This window comes from Passer montanus, unplaced genomic scaffold (assembly GCF_014805655.1).
Source record: "Passer montanus isolate IOZ18808 unplaced genomic scaffold, ASM1480565v1 scaffold22, whole genome shotgun sequence".
Lineage (NCBI taxonomy): Eukaryota > Metazoa > Chordata > Aves > Passeriformes > Passeridae > Passer > Passer montanus.
In genome coordinates, this window is record NW_024366815.1 from 2,442,670 (window position 1) to 2,466,983 (window position 24,314).

Here is a 24,314-nt window from a genome sequence, read left to right on the forward strand (position 1 = left end):
CTGGCCATAGCAAAGCTGTCAAAGAGTTGCTAGTTGCATGAGTCTGCAGCAGCCTGGGTGCTTTTGACAGTGAATGCTTTTTGATGTGTGACCAAGTTGTAGGGCACAGCAGATTTCCCAGGTAACAAAGACACTTTTTTTTACTCCACGTGCAAGTATGTTGTAACTCCAAACCTTGTTTTTCAGTCCACAAGGTAAAAAAGGATGGAAAGACTTGGAACATTCTAGGGGTAGGAGCAGGCATTCTGCAGGAGTCAAGGGAACTGCTGTTTATAGTAGCTGGATGGCCTTTGTGAGATTAGTATGGCATTTCAGTGACTTGCAGTACAAAGTGAACTGCCACTGACTTACAGACAGAAATCATACATCTGAGAAAATCTTGTTTGGGCAGATAGGTCATGGTGTCTAGAAGAGCTCAATTCATGGTTATTGCTTGGTCTAAAATAGTCTCCAAGGCCTGAGAGCCTCCATTGCATGATTTAACTGTGGACAAGAATTTGCCTCTTTATGTTGCTTTTTAGGTGACTTTTCAGATATCCTACTCTTAGTACAGGCTAGGGAGGTTCTGAAGATAAGGATCAAGACTGAATCTTCATTTCATATTCTATGAGAAACAATTTCAAGACGGATTAATGGCATTGGAGTTGCCTCTGTTGCATTAGCAATGCTGTGATTCTCTGGACTACTTGCAGTTTTTCTAGGCATTATGTCAATGTAGATGATACTTACCCATAGTCCAGTTCAGTATAATTGCACTCTGCAGAATTTCATGTGGGACAGGGTCTGTATTCCTAACCATAGATATGATTACTCTGCTCATGGATATGGAGTATGTCATATTTGCCAAAAATGTTTCTAAATTATAGACTAAACTGTGATCTGTTTTGTCAGTAGTAATTCTTCAGATTTTTTTTTTTCTGCCTGTAAAAAAATATCAATGTTTATTTTAATTAAACCTCACTGGTTTTAGTGATATATTGATTTCATCCAAGTACTGATTCTGAAGATAGCTGTTGGATGCATGGAGATGTGGTAGACAGTGCAAATTTCCACCTCAGGCTGCCCACTCAGCAAAGTTGTTGAATTCATTCAATGTTTGTGAGCAGCAGTACACTGAAAAGGACTAGCAAGCTAACTCAACACTTATATATGGTGAAAAGGGTCATGTGAAGAATGTACTTTCCTATCAGCCTTTCACTTTAGTAGGGACACTCAGCAGTTTTAGCCTTTGCCTCAGGATGTCCCACTGCTGTTGAGGGATTAAGCCTAATCTTAATGTTAATTATTATGGTTATGCTTCTCTTCCAGATATATACTTGAAAAACTAGTTGAGGCTATAAACTTGTTCGTAAATTTAGCTAAACTTTTAAGTACCTAACAGTTAATGTTTTAATCAACAAAGTTCAGTGCTTACTCTAAAAATTCTTAACAGAGGGAAAACAAAGGTGTGAATAGAAATGGTATGACAGTATCTTGGAGATGTAAATTCAGTCCTTAAAAAAACATAGAGCAGGTGCCTTCCTTCATCTCCTATGACAGCATCTTATGCCAAGTAAGATTTTTTCCCAGTTAATTGTGGATGGAAAAGTAAGATTTTCCCTGAGAATACTGGTGGTTTAGATTTCTTAAAGTGAATGAAAAAAAAGTTTTATGAGCTGTTACAGATATGTCCATGTGCTTTTAATTTTTAAAATTAACCATATTAAATGGATTGGACTTTGCACACAGGTGATCAAGTTACAAACATCAATATGCACTTGTATAGACCACACAGTTATGCCACATACTGCAAAGACCACCCTAATTTCTTTTTCTTCTCTTTTCCCTTTCTCTCACCTGCTTCTCTGCTTCTTGTTTTGGGAATGAAATTAAATCTAAAACACACTGGGGGCTTGTTTTGGACTTACCTTTACCTATCCTATACTGTATTTTTGTGTTTATGGAGCCCATTTTTCAAAATTTTACTAAATCTTTCCTCTGTTACAGCTATTCTTATATATTGCTCTTGCATTATTTTATTTGCTTTAATTTCTTTCCCCATTTTCCTTTTATGTTCCTATTTTTCTATGTGCCCATTTAAAATGTGTATATTTTTTGGTTATAGAAAATGCATTTAATGTCTGCTTTTCCTAAACGATCTTAAAAACAATTAATCAGTTAAATGTAAATTAAATTAGGATGTTACTATTCCTATTTTCCTAAATTCCTATTACAGTTTTTTTAAGATACTTGTTAAGAGTTTGTTAGCAGCACTTGCATAAATTATCTAAAATGGTATATACTGCCAGTAATTTAGAAAGGTTTTTATTAAATACAGACTTAAGAACAGCCAGTTCATTGGCAAGGGTAAGACTACAGCTAAGAGCTGTTCTGTAGTGTGTGTCTTCCGAAACATATAGTCTTGGGAACACATCAGATGATCTTCCAGTGAAGACTACAAGAGGCATATGAATAATGACAGCAAAAGGTGCAAATTTTACTCTGTTCCCTGGAGACTATTTTTTCTATTGTGATGTTAAATAGTCATGGTTTTTATCAATTTTTCCACATTTTCTCTGCATCTGTATGAGTCACATTTTACAGTTGCAGCAAAATATTTGTCTCTAGATGTATTAGAATGTCTGTATTAGAAAAATAACAGATAATTTTTTGTAACATTCCTTTCTCATTCTTATGATAACTGAAGGCCTCTATGCTAGACCTGGTTCCAGACCTGTATAACTTTCTCTGCAGCTGCCCTGGGTCACCACATTTTATCCCTCAAACTGAGTCATGTTAATAGAACTGTCATGGCTGTCAAAGCTCCTTGTTAGCAACGGGTGATGTCCACATGGAAGTGTGATACTGTTTGGACTAGAAAAAGCTATGCTGTTGGGAGGAGATAAATTTCATACCTTTCTTCTGAAGAACCTAAAAAGTGCAATTTCTATATTATAATAATGAGAAATCCTCTTTTCTCCACTCTAGGATTTGCATTTATACAGCACCCAAGTTTAATGTTCGAACAAGAAGTGAAGACTCTGTACAACAGCATTCTTTCAGATAAGAACTGTTCAGTAAACTTAAAAATCCAGGTGTTAAAAAACCTTCAGACCTACTTGCAGGAAGAAGATACACGTATGCAACAGGCAGACAGAGACTGTAAGTGCTGAGCTCTTCTGTGCTCATGAGTCTTGCAAAACCTGACTTTGTTGCATACACTTACTGTATATCTGTGCTAAGTCACTTAAAATTGTAAACAGATCAGTAATATTGTACCCAAAGTATTTAAGAGGTATATGCATAGATGTATCATTTACTTCCAAGATGTACAAATACTGGACAGTCCAGAATTCATAATTGCTGTAATGATGGTAATAATATTTTTTATCAAAAAACCTTCTGAGTTTAATTTGCAGATAAAAATAAGTAGTACTACATTTTAAAGAATACTTTATTAAGGAATTCACACTTTAATTAAAATTCTGTCTCTCTATTTTTTGATATGTGTTTATACATTAGACTGTTCTTTGTTTCATGAGATCATAAACCTATTCTAAGACAGCTGAAGTATGTATTTATTGTGAAACTCAAAGATCAGCATATATCAAGTGATGGCAAAATAAGCAGTTATTCTGTGATGAGTATGCTATTGCTTTTGTCCTTTTTACAGGGAAAAAAGTAGCAAAACAGGAAGACCTGAAAGAAATGGGTGATATTTCCTCAGGGATGAGTAGTTCCATCATGCAGCTATATCTCAAACAGGTCCTTGAGGCTTTCTTTCATAACCAGTCCAGTGTACGCCACTTTGCTCTAAATGTCATTGCACTGACATTAAACCAAGGTCTCATCCATCCTGTTCAGGTATGATAGGCTTTTGTGGTGGGACTTTCTTTTATTCATGTTTTTATAGGCTTTACACTTGCTACATAAATTTCCAGGTCTTCTCTTCTACTTATGTTACAGCAGTTTCTTACTGTAGCTAGAGGCCTTTACAAAAGCCATATTTTGAAATCTGTTTTATGTTGTTAGTCCACAAGATTCCAAATGCTTCATTATCTATTTTTTGGATTAAGATGTAAAAGCCCAGGCAGTACCTAAAGAGCACATAGATATGTACATTGGAGCATAATTCTGTTACAACTTTGACGTATATGCCAAAATGTTTTCTTTGTTTAGTTCTTTATCCTGTGTCAGCTTGCTTCTACCTCAGTCACTATATCATCCAAGCACTATGGAATTCCACTGTCAGTTTCAAGAGTTTCAACCATCATCTCCATCACTCCTTGCTTATATAATGTTTTGTAATGAATTTTTGATGCTGCAGCCATTGCACATGTTCAGTCATAAGTGGTTTTTTTGGGGTTTTTTAAAATGCAATTTTCTGTATTTTAAATTCACTTTAGTGTTTGAGAAAAAGGGAAATACTATCTGAAACCTCACAACTTGGTTAGAATGCTGGTGTCTTGTAGTATTTTGTTGTATTTACTTGAAGAAAGGGTAGTAAGTTGCATATACCTTCCTAGTCTAATTTCTGCAGTAGAAACAAAGAAAAAAGACTGAGAAAGAGGAGGTACAATGCCTCTGAATAACCATTTCATTTGTTTTTCAAGTGTGTGCCGTACTTAATTGCTATGGGCACAGATCCAGAGCCCTCTATGCGAAATAAAGCCGACCAACAGTTGGTGGAAATAGACAAAAAATATGCTGGGTTCATTCACGTAAGTAATTCTAATTTAACATTTTACAAAATACTGTTATATTGTCTAATGGTTTAACACTTGAATATGCTTCAACTCCAGAAAAAGAGTGTAAGGTAAAAAAATAAACATTAAGCAGTTGTAAAGATGACTCCCCTGAGAAACAGAAAGAATAACATAATTTGAAGTGTCTCTTCTAGTCCACAATTTCCTTTAATTTATGATGCAGAGTAATATTTTCCACACTAAATAGTATTTAAAAACCTTTATTTGATAAGAGGTAAGGACAAGTGTTTCATGATGTTTAGCAATGATTTTCCTGTATCAGTGGACTAGAAAAGGAAACACCATGTAACTGTCAATAGAAGTCCTTAGAATACATATATTAGAGTGTGCAAGGCACAAAGGCTTTATAAATTGTAATCTAAGCAGAAGCATAGGGAGCTGTTTACGTCTGATGAATCTTGCTGAAAGGAAAAACTAAAGGCTGTGTGAGGATGTGGAGTTGTGGCATAGTGCCAGTTCTGCTTAAGATCTGAAATGAAGCTGCAGCATTCTCCTTATTTTGGAAGATCCCAGTTGAGGTTCTTTGTGTGTACTATGTTGTAGGATTTCTCACATGTTTGACCGCTCCAATATGTTTACCATCTCAAAGGGTAGTGTTGTCTCAGTGTGTGTTTTTAATTTAAATTTCAGATGAGCATCCCTTTAAAAGGATTCAGTTGTACTGCTTTGGAAGCAATGGTTTGAATAAAAATAAATATATTTCCCTTTCAGATGAAAGCAGTGGCTGGTATGAAGATGTCTTACCAAGTACAGCAGGCAATTAATACCTGCCCAAAAGATCCTGTGAGAGGTTTTAGACACGATGAATCATCCAGTGCACTGTGTTCACACCTCTACTCCATGATTCGAGGGAACCGTCAACACAGACGAGCCTTTCTAATTTCTTTACTCAACCTCTTTGATGATACTGCAGTAAGCACCACATTTTCTTTACTTATAAAGAAGCTAAAATGCAGCATTAAAACCTTAAGTTCTCCTTCTATTATCTATTTTATGACATAATTAATCGCTTTGTCCCCAATGTACTTTTTTTTTGCTTTCTAATATAGGATATTTATCTGTGTAATAGAATGCATGTTGCATCACTCTGTACCTTTTCATACTCAGTTTGTACTAATCAGAAATAATGTATCTTCAGGTATGACTAAATTTTGCATGTATAGATGTTGTTTAGAGTGAGTTTTGGGGACCATATAGATTTAAAATTGTGGTCATTTTTTTTTCTGCTCTAGATTCTTAGGAGCACTGCAGAAGTATATGAATCCAGGATATTTCTACATGTATTCATGTGTAATTTTTTCTTTAACTTCCAGAAAACAGAGGTGAATATGCTTTTGTACATAGCAGACAATCTAGCCTGTTTTCCTTACCAAACACAGGAAGAGCCACTGTTTATAATGCATCATATAGACATCACACTATCAGTTTCTGGTAGCAACCTACTACAGTCATTTAAAGAGGTATGTGCATTTATATTTTAGTGTATTCAAGGTGGTGGAAACATAAGCTTCTCTAGAATGTGGTCAATTTTTCAGTGAATGCAGTACCATTATTATTGTGTGAACCAGTTGCATTACTTGGCATTACTTGGCAAAAACCAAGCAACGCTGTCTGTTCTGACCTTTATCTGGTAGACACTAGTCAAAATATAATTTCCCAATATGGCTGAATAGCAGTTAATTGTATGCATCTGAAAGCACATGAACCTAGAATCATTGTGGAATAGTAGTTTGTTGTGGTTGTTTGTAAAATTTTAATAATAAAATCCAGTTGTCAGTTTATTTTGTTATCAAGTAGCTGATGACAGTTGCATTTGTGTTGCCTGAGAGATTTAAAATACATTGCAAGAGAGCAGTGGGCAGTATTTCTTAAGGCAGTGGTAAGAACCTGAATCATGATAGAGTGAGTACCTGTTGTTATGGCAACACACAAGCCTCTGCTTCTTAAACACTTCAGTGTCTTCCTTTCCTGAACAGCTGTTACAGTAGAAGGTGCAAATTGTCAGGGAGCAGTTTCTAGAATGTCCAGTTTGACTAATAAACACAAATCAGAGTTGATGCCAGAAAGCTCACTGCCGTAAATGTACTGTACTTTAAATTCTGACCCTATCAAAGTTGATTTTTAATCTGCCAGAAAGAGACAATACATTCTTCAGGTTGAGAACCAGTGTGCTCAGCACCAAAAGGATGAGATCCTGCTTAGGTCTGTGTCCTGAAAAATCATACTATGTGCAGTAATAATGCATATGTAAAATTAGATCTGTAGATCTACAAGTAATCATAGAACTTATAATAGAATCATAAAATGGCTAGGGTTGGAAGGGACCTTAAATATCACCTTGTTCCAATGCTCTGTTATGGGCAGGGACACCTTCCACTAGACCAGATTGCTCAGAGCCCCATCCAGCCTGACCTGGAACACTGCCAGGCATAGGGTAGCTGATTATTATTAATCATTATTAATTCATTATTAATATGATCACTTTGGTCAGCAGTGTAATTAGCGTTATAGAATTCTAAGAGACAAAGATTTAAAATTGGCTTGGACAGCAAACTATGTATGAAAATCTCCATGAGACACAGAAATTATATTCAGGTGAAAGAAAAACAGAATTTTCTTCCTGATTTATTGTGTTTGGCCTTCTACTGTATTTTGCTGTCACTGCTAATGAACTTCAGCAGTCTTAATGATAACATAGTAGGGGAGTGCTTGTTGCTTCAGTTCCTTCTGTATGCACCTTGCAAGAAAATCTGAATGTTGGATAAATTTTTCAGTATATTAAGACTATCAAGTTATAAATTATTAACATTGTTCAGCAAATTCTTTTTAATTTGAGGTAGTAATGATTTTGGCCAGATTATTTTAGGAACATACATTATATTACTCATCCTAATTTTGGAATGTGTGTTAACTTCTCTATCTTGCAGTCTATGGTGAAAGACAAAAAAAAGGAAAGAAAGCCTTCATCAGATGAGGAGACTGAGAGTGACAGTCGCAGTGGTAGCGGGAGCGAAAGTGAGGAGGAAGCTTCTAAACCTCGGAGGTTACGGAAACGAGTGGACTCTGATTCAGATTCTGATGAAGAAAATGATATAAATGCAGTGATGAAGTGTTTACCTGAAAATTCAGCTCCTTTAATTGAATTTGCTAATGTCTCCCAAGGCATATTATTACTTCTGATGCTGAAACAGCATCTAAAGAATCTCTGTGGATTCTCTGATAGGTAAGGTTATTTAGATAATAGGACACTTGTTATGCAGTGACATTTTTCCATTTGTTTAAGCTGATTGTAACTACCTGTATAAGCAATACAATTGTGTAAAAGGAAAAAAAAATTAAGTTGAACTTTGGCTTAAAAAAACCCAATTATTTGATTTCTTGCCAGGCTATCTGTTGTATATTGAATGATTCAGAGAAATACTTATATTGGAGGTTTTAAAAGCTTTTTGTTCAAATTACTCTGGACTTTCCTTTAAGGGTCTTCTCTTTTGTTTTCTTTAAACAGCAAAATTCAAAAATATTCTCCATCAGAATCTGCAAAAGTTTATGATAAAGCTATAAACAGGAAGACAGGAGTGCATTTCCATCCAAAACAAACTTTGGATTTTCTGCGGAGTGATATGGCTAATTCCAAGATCACAGAAGAAGTGAAGAGGAGTATAGTAAAACAGTACTTAGATGTAAGTAAAGTTGCTTTGCAGAAAGTCTGAAATCCTTTAACACAGTATAAACTTGAAAGTACATTTCAAAATGTTAAGCTCCTGGTTGTTATGTGATGTGTGGATCTTCTTTTCAGGATGATTAGCAGGACTGTATTTCAAAGATTTCTAATAAGTTTAAACTCAGTGATAATTAATTTCAGCTTAAATTTTATGGAGTATTTTCCAATTTCTGATAACCAGAATATACCTCTCCCATATTACTTGTTCATTTTATTCCTGACTCTTTCCATCATGGGAACAGAGACTTGATGTGGTTTATTAACTGTCCCTCACCCTGCACCAATAACAGATAGAGAAAACTTGCCTTTTGGAAAACTCAGGCAGAAAGCTTTTGTATATGTAAAAAAAAAAAAAAAAAATCAAAGTTAAGTTTCTAGAACATAACATAAGCTGTTCAATTTGTCTGCTGTTTGTTTTACCCTGTTTCTTTATTTTGGTACTTGTTTCTAACATAATGCAACCTGATACAAATGTCCATGTTTAAAGTCACAAAGGGAACTGATCTTTTTTGTTTTAATAGTTCAAGCTCCTTATGGAACATTTGGATCCTGATGAAGAGGAAGAAGATGGAGAGGTGTCAGCTAGCACAAATGCTCGGAACAAAGCAATTACCTCGCTGCTTGGAGGAGGCAGCCCTAAAAACAATGCAGCTGAGACAGAGGACGATGAAAGTGATGGGGAGGATAGAGGAGGAGGCACTTCAGGGGTGAGGCGGAGGAGGAGTCAACGTATTTCGCAGCGTATTACGTAAAATGATTTTTATGTGCTTATAAATGTCAGTTTATTATATTAAATGTACACCAAGTAATGTAATCCACATGAAAACAAAAGCATTTTGTAGATAGAGATTCTCTACTTAACCGTTTATACAACTTTTGTAGAAAGTTTAACAGAAAAGACAATAAAAAAAAACAAACTAGAAAATGAGATTTATCCCGTATAAAAAGTTATTAATTTTCTTTGGAATGTACTGTGTGTTATCCTTTTTATTGTTGCCAAGTTTTTATGTAGCTTTATGATTCATGTGTATATATAATTTTATATATCAATAAGAGATAAAGACACGGGTACAAATTAAGAGTATGTGGTTTTACAAGGAAATGTTAACCCCTTGGCGCTGGCGGTCGCGGTGCGTCTCATTGCCGGCAATGGAATGTGTGCCGGGGAATCCCAACTCCCGGCGTCAAGGGATTAAAAGCAATAAAAGCAATAATTTCACTAAAGTTCTTTTGTGTAACACTTGGTCTTTTTTCCCCCCAATGTTTTAGTCATTGAGAAGGTCAAAACGAAATTCAGACTCTACGGAGTTGGCAGCACAGATGAATGAAAGTGTTGATGTCATGGATGTCATCGCTATTTGCTGTCCAAAGTACAAAGACCGACCACAAATTGCAAGAGTAGTACAGAAAACCAGCAATGGCTTCAGTGTTCAGTGGATGGCAGGCTCCTACAGTGGCTCCTGGACTGAGGCTAAGCGCCGTGATGGCCGCAAACTGGTGCCTTGGGTAGACACTATTAAAGAGTCAGACATTATTTACAAAAAAATTGCTCTAACGAGTGCTAATAAGCTGACTAATAAAGTTGTGCAGACTTTACGATCGCTGTATGCCGCCAAGGATGGAACTTCCAGCTAATGAATTTGTACATGCAGCCAAATTTACAGGAATTGAAATAACAGAAAAACTTGAAATATCAACTTTCTGGCAAAAAAAAAATCAGTTAAATGAAGAGTAAGAATGGAACCTGGGACGCGGGGAAAAAAGAAGGAAATGTTTGGTAAACATTTTTGTGGGAGCTTCCTTCGCTGTTGTGCAGCAGAAACTTCTCAGTTCATTTTTACTCCCACTGTATTATAGTTTAACAAAAAAATTGTTTATATCTTGAAAAAAAACCTTTCTGTTTAAAAAAAATAAACAAGTGAATGTTGGAAATTAGTCTGTTAATGTTCTTAATAAAGTGTTCTTGGAGTTTAACCTAGCAGCGGATGGCTTTCTTTAGCTTAGCCCAGTTTCCAGGAAAGCATTGTTTTTCCAGGCTGTAAAGTGGCAGAATCTCCTGGATATATAATTTATTCTGTTGAAAAAAAAAAAAAAAAGGAAAAAAAAGCATGCAGTATCTATGACCTATCTGCAGGAGGAGTTTTTGTAAATGTAGATTTTGATGTATTAGGTCACCCTGAAATAATACAAGAAAAGGGATCCCCAGCAAATCTGGTGGAACGAATACTGCAATAAATTTTTTTACTTCTCTTTGTTACTTGTCTGTTTCGATTTGAATTTCTTATTGTAAAGATCTGTTTAAATCCATTTATATTATTTTGCAGTCTTTTATGTAAAATTTACTATTATCAGTGGTTTTCAAAACAAGACATAAAATATTGTTTATACAGTTTGTATAGGCTGACTTCTGAATAATTGGTATCTTTTTATTTTTATCCCTAGAAGGGTGTAAACACAAGTTAACTCCAGGGTTTTATTGTATCCTGCAATATTTAGTATTAACTATATGATTTAGCACTGTGCCAAACACATTTTCAAGAGTACATTTTGATATAAAAAGAAACTATAGTTTATTCCTTGTATGCTTCAATTTCTTTCTAATGCTGTCCAAGTGGTAATTTATGATAGTTCAGATTTGGGGAAGGCTGAATGATTCTTCTGCTTGGGCGAACTGGCCACGTATGCATTTCTCTGGGTTAATGTAGAGAGGCTTGTGTCAAGAGGAGCTAGCCACCAGTGTCAGAGGAGTGAATGGGTGTGAGTCTGGGCAATTACACTACATTCCTTCACAGATCAGTTTTTTAAGAAAGTGTTTGTATATTAGGCTAATTTTTTTACTAATTGGAAGATGTTTTCACATTTTGTAAATTGAAAAAATGCTATTGAAATCTTCCAGAAGTATTTGCTTCAACTGCCTTGCCACAACCTTTCAAAAGCAGTTTGTCTTCCTAGAGAGCAGCATATTTGCAAACAGGAAAAAAAAAATCTAAAAACAGCTAAACTTTTTTGGAGTCTATTAAACCCTGGTGTCTTTTCAAATGTATTTATCAAAAACAGGTATCCCTCAACATAGTTATTTTTCTATTACATTTTGTTTCTTTTAAAAATTTAATATATTGTAGGGGGCTGGTTTTATGAAACTTAACTTGCAGAATTCTAATACATTATTCAATTTGTGAGGCACAGTAACAGTATTTCAAACTACTGGTATGTTAAAAAACCCAAACAACCCATTAAACAAATTATTAATAACTCCTCAGAATCCAGTTAGTAAATTGTTGGGGAATGTCTTTTTGTTGTTTCACGACTGGAATTTTTCTGAACAGAAGTTATTTAGCACCTCTTTGTTAGATAATGTTGATAGTATTCTCTTCACCATACAAAAAGCCACCTCTTGGGCTAAGATCAGTATTGTTAAAGGAGGGAGAAGTAGGAGAAGCAGGAGTCAGTCCTCTGCAGCTCTGGAAACAGGACATTTTTGTAGCAAACAATGAAGGACTCTATTTCTCAGGGCCAAGCACAGCCTTACACTGGCAAACTCATACTTGGAGACTAGAGGGGTTGTATGACATGTCAGATGTTACTGATAAGCAGAGTTGAAAATACTTCGCCAAGAAGCTCCCAAATGATAAACCCAAGGATTTCACACAGTTGCAGTTTAAGTTGGCTGTTAGTAATTTCTGATGCAATTATATTAAAGCATCTTATTTTTAATAGGTAATAAAAATATCTCCGGGTTCATTTCATGTGGCTTTTCCAGTAGCAAAGATGGGGGCTTATTTCAATTTGCTTGGTATTTATTGGAATAAAATTATCAGAAAGAAGTTATAATTAAACAGTATAAACCTGAAGTCTAAAGTTGTTTTAGTTGAGGGGATTTAGACCATTACTATATTGTATGTTATGCCAGTGGCATACATGCTCCTTGTTGGAATGTGATGGCTGTTACATAATTTACAGTTATGAAGTTGATTATAGATGATTAAATAAATTGAATGTGATTCTTACTAGTTAAAGAGTTGAATTTTACCCTCCCAAAGTACACAGAGTAATACTTAGTCTGGTTTTGCCCATCACAAATACTCTGGTTACTGGCTGTGAACGGAAAAGGTGGCAGTGCCCTGTTTTGGGGAAGAAACTCCTGTTTGCTGTGTGAGACTGGGGCTGGTGGTTCTGTGCAGCAGGGGCTCAGTGCCCGGTCTCAGCACCAGTGGCATCAGTGCAGGGCTCCACCTCTGAGCAGCAGCTGCAGTTGCACCAACATGAGCCACGTCAGCAGCAGCAGCACACACCAAGATAAGAATTTCTCTACATGAGAAAGTGTTTGGTTTTGTTTTGTTTACTCTTTAAGTGCTGCAGTGCAGTAATTGATCCAGTGACACAATTTTACTCCTTTGTATTGACATAGCTTTGTAGTATTTTTTCACTGTATGGCTATAGATTTTTACATATATAAGATTATTGAATTTTTTATTCTTCCTGCTTTCTCCCTTTGAGTACAGGATCCGTACATGGACCTTGTTGCAGTAGCTTACCTGCAAAGGGGTATTGTCAAGCTTTTAGAATTAACACTAGCCATATTGTACTTTTTAAGAAAACACAGACACTTCCACAATCTAAATAAGAACAAAGTGATTATTTTTAATCTTCCACTTCATACTGTAAAATTGCAGAATAATTCTTGAATAATTTCAAGATCACAATAGTTTTTGACAGAAGTGTAATTATAGGTATTTTTTTAAATGATTCAGTAACATCCTTTTGTATTTTTGAGGTTCTTTATTGCTTATATTAACAACTGTAATGTGTACAAAAGTAGTCACGGGAAATATTCAGCATAAGTATTTGAGTGAGGTATGGCCATTAAAAAAAAAGGTATTTAAAATTTTAAAATTTGAGTCAAACTCTAATCTTTGTTTTGCTGTTGTGGTGTCACTAGTAAGAATATTGTTACTGTGGAATAATTAGGTTGTGCTAAACAGTAGCTGTAACATGAAGTACCTTGCAGCCCTAAAATAGTTCTTTAATGTGTTTGTGGCTCATGTAAAAAAAAAAAAAAATTTAATCAGGTCTGGCTCATCTGGTGGTAGTTCACAGCAGGACATTCTGCCAAATGCATGTGTTAATGATATTCCAGGGAAACGAACAGAAGAAGAGTTCAGCTGATCCTTTGCTTTGACTCCAAGCCCCAGGCAGATCTTAGTGACGCTGAATTCAGACAAACACCTTTGCTGTACTTTCCTGTGTCCCCACACTCCTGAGCTCTCATGCCCTACACATAGCAGCAGTGCTGTGTGCACAATTCCTATATCCCAGTGCACAATTCCTATATCCTAGTGTTCCTCCACTCACCAAAGAGCCACACCATGATCGTATGAGCGTTTCCATATCCTTCAGAGAATTTGTCATCTTATCGTTGAAGTTCTGAGTTGTAATGGGTGAGTTCTTAATGTAAGTAGCAAGTTTTTAGATCTCATGGTTCCTTGACTAAATATTAAAGTGTTACTGTTATATACAAATAAGTTCATAGTATTTTAATATTTCATTTATTTAAAATAAATGTTGTAAGAGTTCAGTCTGGACCCTTCCAAAATGAAACTTGGAAGTTTTTAATCCTAGAATGTGCACACACTTTATTGATCCCTTTTTCACTATGCTCACAGTGCTCAAATTATGCCTGGGCACCTGTAAATCATCCAGGAAATGTATTTTTGGATTATTCTGGGAGACTTCTTGCCAGTCTGTGTTTCCCCATCAGACATCACGACATCATTTCTAATTTCTGCGTTACTGCCCACAGCTGCCAGACTGTGAGGCCAGACACCCTCCAGACGCTCCTTGCCCTGCGGGCCGGTTCGGGCAGGGCGGGGCAGGGGAGGGTTTATCCTGCGGGGACCTGAGCTGGCTCGGGCCACCAACACCAGCAGGGTGGCGGCCCAAGTGTGCGCTGTGCCCGTGGCAACCATCCCGGGGAGCGACTCCGTGCGCCGCAGCCACAGCAGGACGTCGCCGCTGGCTGCGAGTCTGGCGCTGAGTGACCCGTGTCACTCGTCACTTCAGCGGCTTCTTCTTTAAAGCGGTCTGGCTGGGCTGCAAAAGAGCCTTTCTCCATCACTGTTCTTTGCGCGGCTCTGTTGAAAGGCTCATATTTCTGTTTTGAAATAAGATCCTGCTTCCTAAAATCTGGAAAGGTGATTGATCTGATTTCACCCCCACTTGCCTGGGGACGGGCCATTAGCAGGTGCTGCAGCTGTGCCTGCAGTGCAGCCTCTGCCTCAGCAGCTGCAGTCGCAGCTCCGAGCTGTGTTGGGTCACTGCTGCTGCTGGCTGCACCTCACTCCCCACAGTCTGTTCACCACCTCACTTGCAATGCACTTCCCCCTTTCTCTTCTCTCAAGAGGGCTTCTGAATATGTTTTACCTATCCCTTATTTGTATTTCTCTTCCCAACTATAAAAGGCTACAAAATTTTCTGGAAACAGCCCCACTTTGTCACTACATGTAATTTATTTTGGAGAAACCATGCAGGGGGCTATCTGCTTTTCATTTTGATTTCACAGTCACAGACTGAAGACTTACCTTTTCTTTGAGCCAGTCTTCTTTCAGTCTCATTCTGCATGTTTTGTTCTCTTGTTAGCACTCTTGATTGTACTTCTGTACTCCTTCACTGCACTTAAACTCCAGAAAGCCAGAAATGCATGTGTGAAGGGACACATTTTGTAGGTTTCCTGCTTAGACTAAATGTATTCTGTGAGCACAGGCAAGGTGTGATGAACGCTTGAGAAAATCTCTTTCTTATTTGTGAGAGCTTGTTTTATTTTGAATAGCCTCATGTGGAGGTGGATGTTCAGATTTAAGATCAGCCTTGAACATCACCTGTGCATCTCCACTGACAAACTGCAGGACAAATTCACACGATACCGAGTTCTGGGTGATTTGGATCACTCCTCATCAAGACTTTTTATTTGCTGTCCTAAAGTGCTGCTGTTTCTCCACTCAAGAGAGAATCCCTTTCCTTCCCTTTGTGTTGAAATCCATATGAAATAATTGGTGTAGACGTTATTATTATGTCTGTGTTCAGCCTTCCAGCCATCCAGACCAAACTTTCCAGACCAGCCATGTACAGGCTTCTATACAGGGAGTGTTTTCCTTTGGATAACTGTTCCCAATTACAGGATCCTCCAGGGTTACTGGAAATTTTTCCTACCTTTGATTTTTAAGTCTTGGCTGGGAAACCCACTCTGGCCACTTCTTTAAATGTCATACTAGATACTGGTGGTAGGAGGGTGCACATAATTACAAGGCATGTATTACTCTTTGCGGGCCCTTTTCAAATTTAAGTACTTTTTGAACTTTCCTTCTATCTATTAGTTGTGTCTTTCTATATCAGAAAAAGAAAGAAGTCCTTCCCTTATTTTAGTGTATTTGAAAAATTCCCAGGTGAGGCTCAGGGTTGTCTTCTGGTGCTTTACCTCCTGTGTGTTATCTCAAACTGACAAAATTATTTCAAATGAAAGTTTTACGGTGGTATTTATTGTTCAGATAGTAGCGAAGGTTTGTTCCTTTTTCCTACAAAATTTTACAAATTGTAGTGCAGATTAATCTTGTGTACACATTCCAATGCTACATATAATTTCTTGGAGCCTATGTAGGATCCTTGAAATCCCACAGCTGAGGACACTTGCTTCCATCTTCAGAAGGTGTAAGTGTGGCTTTGAGGAGACAGGGAGCCCGAAAGGAAATTTCCCTTGTCTTCCCTTGCACCTTCCTCTTGAAACATAACTATTTCTGTTTCTTCACTGGCTGGGGATTTTAAAGACAAAACACAAATGCCAGCCCCATGCACCTTAATCTGTCTTTTCACAGAATTTGACATCTTGTTAGTAGTCTCTAAGTTTAAATATCTCAGCCAGAGTTCTGGCTTCGAGACGCTTCAGCTGGAGGTGCTCTTGTGTCAGCCAGGGGTAAGTACCATTGACTCCCTGAGAATATTAAAGGAGTCCCTGAGTCCCTTAATAATGAAGATTCATATTAGAGAACCAAAATAGTTGACGTAGTATCTTACTTTTGTAGCTTTGTCTTTTTAATCTTATTTTAATTATTGTACTTCTTTGGGTTAAGTTGGTGTTGGGTGTTGTCTCCAATATCTCTTTTCGGGGTTTTTGTAGTTTTGCTTTTACTTCTACTTTTGCTTTGCTGTTGTTTTTTAAACTTCCTGCAAGGAAGTTTTTTCCTGAAATAAGTTCCTTTTGACTTTTTAAAGCTTTCCAACAGAAAACACCACAGAAAACAAAGATCAAAACATATTAAAATGTAAAATGTGTGATGTACACAACACAGCCTCTATATCTTATTTAATCCAAAGAAAATGATAATGTACTTAATCTGTGAAGCTTCCCTATCCTTCATTGAGATGGAAATGCCATCTATTAGAGTGCTAAAGGAAGTTCAGGTCTCTGAATGAGATTCCTAAAAGGCTGTGGCAGTGGCTGGTTGCCACAGCAACATCCCAGGGCAAGTGTCCATGGCAGCAGCCTCGGGCCATGGCTCGGAGCCAGAGCAGGGGCTGCCGCGGGCGCTGCACCGCCAGCCCGGAGGAGCACCTGCCAAGGCGTCCTGCAGGGAATGACAGCAGCAGGCATCCTGCTGCCACCCTGACTGAGCAGTACTCCTGCCTCAGCTACAGAGCTGACAGAGAGTCACCAACTCAAACACAGCTGAGAAACCTCTGCGTCATCCTGCACCTAGTGCGCAATATGCACGTGCAGATGTACAGGTGTGCAGATTTAAAACTGCAAAGAAAATTTGTACTTTCATATGTTTTTGTGTAAGGAAGAAAATAGGAGTTTAATGTTTAAAATTAAAGGTTTCTTACATAGTGACTGTGGTAAAAGATGCCAAGGAGCTGCTGGTGTAAATGACTCCCAGTGTAAAGTTCATCACTTTTCCCAGCATCTTGCCATTAATTGGCACTGTTCTCTCACTGCTTGGTTAACCTGGCATATCATTATCACAGCAGAGAAATTAATGAAATGGAGTGGAAATAATGGGATGGGAATGAATAGAATAGAATAGAACAGAACAGAATAGAATAGAATAGCTGAACTGCAATGGTTGGAAGGGACCTACAACAATCATCTAATGCAACTGCCACTTCCAAAGACCTTTTTGCTAATCCAAAGAATTTTAAGACTGAACAAAGGTTAAAACCTATTGCTAATGGCACTGTCCAAATGCTTCCTGAATACTGACAGACTTGGGGCATCAATCACCCCTCCAGGATGCTACCATCCAGACCACTGACAAACACATTGAGCAGGACACTGTACCTAAAAAACAAGGATTTTGTTTGTGTCTGGTGATGTTATTCTTCACTTTTCTTATTTTCCCAAAGAGACTACTTTGAAGATTGCCCATGCCAGACACTAACCCAAAACTAAACAAAGTTATGCTTCTAAACATTTATTCTACGCAAAGTGTAAACATACATATGCTTGGGAATGTAGAGTATTTTAGGAATCCTGGAAACTCCTGGAAAAGCAGGCCAAACGTGTCCTGGGCTGCATCCAGAGCCCCGTGGGCAGCAGGGCAGGGAGGGGATTCTGCCCCTCTGCTCTGCTGACACCCACCTCAAGCACTGCATCCAGAGCTGGGCTCCAGCACAGGAGGGACAGGGACTTGCTGCAGTGAGCCCAGGGGAGGGACACCAAGATGACTAAAGGGATGAAAAACCTCTGCTCCAAGGACAGTCAGAGAGGTGGGATTGTCCAGCCTGGAAAAGACAAAGCTCTGGGGGAACCTTAGAGCTCCTTCCAGTACCTGCAGGGGCCTCATGGGGAAGGATTTTTCACAAGGGTAGGTAGTGGTAGGACAAGGGACAATGGGTTTAAACTGAAAGATCAACTCAGGCTAGATATAGAGAAGAAAATTTTCTGTTGAAGATGGTGAGTCACTGGAACAGGTGAGAGGCTGTGATCCAAGAAAGCTGGGGAAGGATTTTTTACAGGGTAGGTAGTGGTAGGACAAGGGACAATGGGTTTAAACTGAAAGATCAACTCAGGCTAGATATAGAGAAGAAAATTTTCTGTTGAAGATGGTGAGTCACTGGAACAGGTGAGAGGCTGTGATCAAAAAAACCCAAAAACTAACAAACAGCTCCAAAAGGATGGTAAAAATGAGGAAGGCTGGATAAAGCAAGAAAAATTACCAACTTTTTCCTTTTCCAAAGTTTCAAGTTCTGCAATTTGGTATTTGAGGAAAATCTTAAGCCTTCAAATTTGAACATAAGCATTAACTTCTCTTTCAGCTTTTCAAGAGAAACTTCAGCCCTGAAAAATGAAGCAAGTAATAAGGCAATTAAACTGTAAACCAGTCTAGATTAGTAAATACATATACAGTTGTATTTAGACTACCTTTACTAGGATATTAGAGAAGACTTTAAAATTTTGTTTGATCCTCATAACTTCCATGACAGCAGACCTCCTCAATGCTTTTTTAATGTCTATTTCAAGATTTCTTTAATTTCAAATGACTACCTGCCTCTCTCAGAAAAAGACATTCTAAAGAGTTTCCTCCTCTTCAGGCCTAAAAGGGCCATCATAGAAGAGAAATTGCAAAGAAAAGTTTTTGAGTCCATGGAAGCAGCTTGGTGAAGAGATCACTCTTGATGATCTTCTCACATGTCCCAAGTGTTTTTCTCACTGCTGTGGCTCTGCAGGAGCAGCTCTGCCTGCCCAGGCTCTGCTGCTGTCAGAGCTCTGGCAAAGTGTGAGTTCAGTGCTGTCATGCTGACTGGGAGGTCTTTGAACTGCCTCCCTGCCCTTGTGTTAATGATTAGTGATGCTGTGGATGTGGAGCCACATCAAGAAAGTATTTCCTTTACCACTGTTAAAATGAAAGGGATGACAGCTTCCTCTTCCTTCTCACAGATGGCTGTGAGATAGGCTGTGGCATAACGAGATTTCCACACTTGGCTAAACCAGTATTTTTCACAGTATTTTTCCACCAGAAACAGAAAGTGTTTCCTGATGATTTGTTTGCTGCCACTCTGAAGAAGCACAGTACTACACTTTGGGCACCAAAGTCAAAGTCACAGTTCCCTGCTTCGATTGGCTCTTTGAAGGCACTGGCCCCATTCATTTCTGACTATTTGTACCTCTTTCTATCAGTCACTCGAACTCTTCTAAGATTTCTCAAAACTACTGCACTGCTGGAACCAGGGCACAGGGAATATTTCTCTGCCTGCTCTGAGAGGTCCTGGCCACCAGGGAAGCACCGCCTTTGACCTTCATCCATGGAGAAGGCTTCCAAGACTTTGGGAAAGACTAGAGTCTACAAATGTATAAAACAGATAATAGGGAAAAGTTTAGTCACAGGGTGAGAAATTTAGAGTTTTGGCATTTTAGTATGGAAGTAGATAGAAGACAAGATTGAGGATCTTGGGTGTTGTCTGGGCTTCTTCTTCTACTCCATTTTCTGCTTGAACTTCTGTGTTGGTGCCACAGGGTGACTGGTTGAGGGAAGCTGCAGTGTAGAGGTTACGTGGACAGACAAAGGATTAGTTATTGGTAGAAAGGTAGAAATAAAGTACATTTTAAGAGTTAACTTAAAACAGCTTTAAAAGACCTTGAAACTGTACATCTTGTGACCATTTTTACTGTACTTTCTCACGCACTAAGTCTGCTGCAGACAGCATGTCAAACTTCTGGTAAGACAAAAATAAACAGCAACCTGAAAAAAGTCCCATGCATCTCTCAATTCTGGCACAGAACTGTTAAAAAGAGGCTTTCCCCAGCAGAGGAGCATCTGGAGCCCAACAAGGGTACACCTGCACTGCACAAGCAGGCTGGGTTTAAAATATGAGGACAGTGCACATACAGTCCTAGTGGTACACAGCAATAATTAATACTGCTATATGGGTAAATCATTTATAGCAGAAACAAATAAAATCACTTTTATTATACCAGTTTATCACAATCCTTATGTTACAAAAATAATTTCATAATAATGTTAAATATTAAATACAAAAGTAAAACAGTTGTATACTGCTGTTAAAATAAAATAACATTTTTTGGTGTTTTATATATGTTTCTATGTAAAGCAGCTGACCCAGATCTGTTTAAGACAGATCAGTGGGTCAGCCTTTACCAACTACATTTAGTTCTTCTTGACCTGAAGATATATGGAAGCAAAACTACATTTTTAGGAATTCACCTTCATCTAGGCAAGGCTGGAAACAGCTAGAGTTTCCATGCTGCTTAAGAAGGAAACCAATGCAGGCCTCAATCCATTTTAAGTAGAACAATTACTAATTTTAAAAAACAAAACCCAAACACCAACAACTATTTGGAAGAGCACAGTGGCTGAGAACTATTCACATGTCTTCCACGTCTGCTATCATAGCCTCAACTGCATTCCAGTCCAGCTTGCTGAGGATGCTCCCTGTGCTTTCAGAAACACTGTCGTTGTTGATGCTGCTGAGAGGAGAGAAGCTCGTGCCGTGCACTGCAGAGGCCTGTTGGGGGAAGAGAAGATGAACTGAACATCATGCTTCATTTGTGGACAGCAGAAATGATCCCACTCTTTTGAAACGTGCCCAAATCCAGTTATGTGTCTTATAAGTCTGCAACAAATGCAATCTATTTTCCTGTTAATGCCCTCCCACTGGTGTCTGTTGCCTGGGTGGACAAATGCACCTTTACAGCTGTCAAAAAAAACATTGAGTTTCAAGGCTCACAAGAATGACTGCAATTGTAAAAACAAAATAACATAGTTCTGCTGAAGCCCCACCATTCATGCTCCTCTGTATCTATCTCACCCACCTATTTTGAACAGAGAACCCCATTTTAAATAAAGCAGAAGTAAACAAAGTGTTAAGCGGCAATTATCAAAGAGTTTATAGAATAAGTAGGTACTCTACCTGGAACATGGAGTCATGAGTATCTTGAAGTATTCTTTGGAAATCATCAGGCACAGTCCAAGGACTCACCACATCTCGATCAGTGTCAGGATCAACACCTTCTGTCTGAACTGCAGTGGCAACTTGAGGAGGCTTTTGTGTTGAGCCTCTGCTGACTCTGCACTCAGCAGCTGAGGAGAAAACATGCCAACCACAGCCCTGTAACACTTCCTGCACTTTTCATCTCAATCTCTTGAAACTCCTTCTAGAAGCCTCAGGTTCTAGGAACTGAACCTGTGCATAAATCCATGTGAAAACAGTGAGCTCTGTTATCTAGAACTGATGTGGGTTTATGGTGAGAAAAGGCTGCTGGCTCCTTCCAGCCTCCTGCTCTGAACTGCTTTGCCAGGGCAGAACACAAAGTGGAACTGGACTATACACGGTGCCTAAGGCACCCAGGCTCTGTGGTGCTGTCCACCACAAAACACACATTGCTTCCTTGTTTAGCAGAGGACTAAACTAAATAAATTCTGAATTTGTGCCTCTTCAGAAGACATGGAACTTTAATGAAACTCTTAGCAGTGATATGATATACTGGAAAAACAGATACAAGAAAGTGTGAAGAAATCAGAGAAAGATCAGACTGAATAGAGAGTTTAAAAAGTGAATATATGAAATGGAGAAAAATTACTTTTCCACATGAGTAGAGGTGATTCAGGAAATGTGCCTTTCTGCTTATTATTACTTCTCTCAATTTCCTATACTGCCAAGCCAATCAAATACATTGACCTTTGTCCAAATTATGCCAATAGTATAGTTCTGGTGTAAGGCAGAATAGAATCAGGCCACAGCATTTTCTAAGTCTCAGACTGATTCACTTTTCATTCTTTGATCAGAAATTCTGCTCCTATTAACAAGTACTGTCTCTGTTAAATAATTTGATTAGAAACAATCTTTTGTGGATCTAGAACTACAAAGGCATGGGAAAAAGTACCACTAAAATCCAAAGGGGATTTTTTGTTAAGCTTTAGTCAATTTTTTCCATTATGACAAAATGATATATTAGATGGATATTGTACAGAGGGATAACAAAGACAATTCATATTTTAAGGAGCTCAGAGATCAGCAGCATAGAAAGGAAAGGGAGAGGCATAATTCTTGTGTCCTGGTCTGCTAAGTAAATTTCTCACTGTGGGTTTGAATTGAAAGATAAAAGACTTCACCCCTTGTGATTCATAACATGTATTTCAGGAATTCACCAAAATCTAGCACACTTATTTCAGTAATCCTGAAACTCACCTGGCTAAAACTGTTCAAAAGGTGAACAGAGGTGATTAAAATATTTCACAAGTTTCTAGTTAAGAGGATTTTTAAGTGGGGAAAAAATAATGAAGTTTATTCTTCTAAACAAATGCTGTATCTGCATCTTATTCCCCCCTGTATTATCTAGCACTATGTCATTGCTCTGTGTAACTTACAGTGTCTGGACTTAACAGGACCATTTGTAGCATTTCTCAGTCTTCTTCTGGAGGTACTTTTCTGAAGGAGCATACAGGCATTTCCTGTAGAGACAAAGTAAGCATTTCCTTTTTTAAATGCAGATCAAATATACACAAAGATTATTAGAAATTTTTATCGACAAGTTTGCTACCTGGATTACACAGCACTCTTGCTATGGCAATTTAAACTACTTTGGATTTAAAGAGAAGTGATAAGAAAAGGTAACTCTCATAATTTAGCAAAACAATAGCAGCAGAATTGCAAAAGTCTCAGGACAGGAAACATCCACTATTATAAATCTGATTTTTACATATATAACCCTTAAAAAATCCAGCAGTCACCCGAAGATCCTCTTCAGTATGTGCCTTCATAAAAAAAGCTCTGTTCTTACCCCTGGACTGTGTTAGAGCAAGAGCTGGGGTGAAACGTTGCACTTTTTGACCAAAACCAGGTTTGGCAGCAGTTCTGCTTCTTTCTGCCAGAACAGGACTGTTCAGATGCCCACTACAACGAGACAAAAGGACCAATGCAACAAATCTTAAATACTTGCTACTGTGTACCACACACCATTCCTCCACACAACTCAGACCTGACAGGGCATATTCAGAAGAGACATAAAAGCCAGAGAAATCACAGTCACCCCACCTAGCTGAGGACCAGCATCACACACTGCTTGTGGGGCCAGTAAGCCTCACCAGAATTAGAACTGCTGCAATCACAGTAAAGACACATCAAACTGGCTTTACAGAGAGCCACTTTAGGTCCAGAAATACTTTTCAGTTAGTAGCTCCTGCCACTCCTAAGTGGATTCCTGCATGATGTTCCTTAGCATGTCTGATTCTGGTTGGGCTGATGCACTTAAATTTCCCTTGGACAACACCAGCAGGCTCTGCACAGCACTGACTACATTCAGTTTAATGTTGTATGTTGGAACAATAACCAAAAAAGGTACTGTACTGAAAAAGAGAAGCAGAAATATTAAATTACAGGACTACCCTGTAACTTTGTAAGTACAAAGTTCTCCCTATTATTCTAAAAAGCATAAAATTATATATATAAGAAAAATTACAATGCAATATACACCTGTATTACATATATACACATGTAGCATTAATGCCATCAAACTGAGTAGATGCATCAGTTCATAATACTCAGATACCCTCATCTCCTCAAAAGGCAATAAGCAAAGTGCAAAAGTAAGAACAAGTAAAATCCTAAGTAATAAAAAATTAACAAGAAAGAGAACAAGTCTAGAGTTTGCACATCAGAATTTTTATTTGCTTCTTGCTTGTTGTTAGATGCTCTTCAGGTCTATACTGCTGGTTATAGTCCAGTGGAACTCATGGAATCATTAAGGTTGTAGAGGACCTCCAAGATCAAGTATAACCTTTGATGGGATTACAAGCCTGTGGCATTCACATTCTCTGAAAAAATCCCTTCGCCCAGAATTT

At 38.1% G+C, this 24,314-nt stretch overlaps 2 protein-coding genes across 17 annotated transcripts in view; one reads left to right on the forward strand and one right to left on the reverse strand.

Moving 5' to 3' along the window:
• NIPBL (NIPBL cohesin loading factor) overlaps positions 1 to 10,723 on the forward strand; it is a 153,707-nt gene extending 142,984 nt beyond the window's left edge. For 4 of the 10 annotated variants that reach the window (XM_039709678.1, XM_039709677.1, XM_039709674.1 and 1 more), the window contains 9 exons: positions 2,968 to 3,141; positions 3,653 to 3,843; positions 4,593 to 4,700; positions 5,457 to 5,657; positions 6,059 to 6,205; positions 7,673 to 7,968; positions 8,251 to 8,425; positions 8,988 to 9,173; positions 9,736 to 10,101. In XM_039709678.1, coding sequence (XP_039565612.1) covers positions 2,968 to 3,141; positions 3,653 to 3,843; positions 4,593 to 4,700; positions 5,457 to 5,657; positions 6,059 to 6,205; positions 7,673 to 7,968; positions 8,251 to 8,425; positions 8,988 to 9,173; positions 9,736 to 10,101 — 1,844 coding nt within the window. Of the gene's footprint in view, positions 1 to 2,967; positions 3,142 to 3,652; positions 3,844 to 4,592; positions 4,701 to 5,456; positions 5,658 to 6,058; positions 6,206 to 7,672; positions 7,969 to 8,250; positions 8,426 to 8,987; positions 9,243 to 9,735 lie in introns of all 10 variants that reach the window. The other 6 variants (XM_039709679.1, XM_039709683.1, XM_039709682.1 and 3 more) reach the window with 3 other exon arrangements.
• A 9,544-nt stretch (positions 10,724 to 20,267) lies between these two features.
• The window catches only part of CPLANE1 (ciliogenesis and planar polarity effector 1), a 59,038-nt gene continuing 54,991 nt past the window's right edge, over positions 20,268 to 24,314 (reverse strand). For 5 of the 7 annotated variants that reach the window (XM_039709872.1, XM_039709876.1, XM_039709875.1 and 2 more), the window contains exons 51-54: positions 23,255 to 23,367; positions 22,842 to 22,925; positions 21,385 to 21,554; positions 20,268 to 20,982 (exon numbers count right to left, since the gene is read on the reverse strand). In XM_039709872.1, coding sequence (XP_039565806.1) covers positions 20,839 to 20,982; positions 21,385 to 21,554; positions 22,842 to 22,925; positions 23,255 to 23,367 — 511 coding nt within the window. In that variant the 3' untranslated portion in view covers positions 20,268 to 20,838. The remainder of the gene's footprint in view (positions 20,983 to 21,384; positions 21,555 to 22,841; positions 22,926 to 23,254; positions 23,368 to 24,314) is intronic. The other 2 variants (XM_039709873.1, XM_039709877.1) reach the window with 2 other exon arrangements.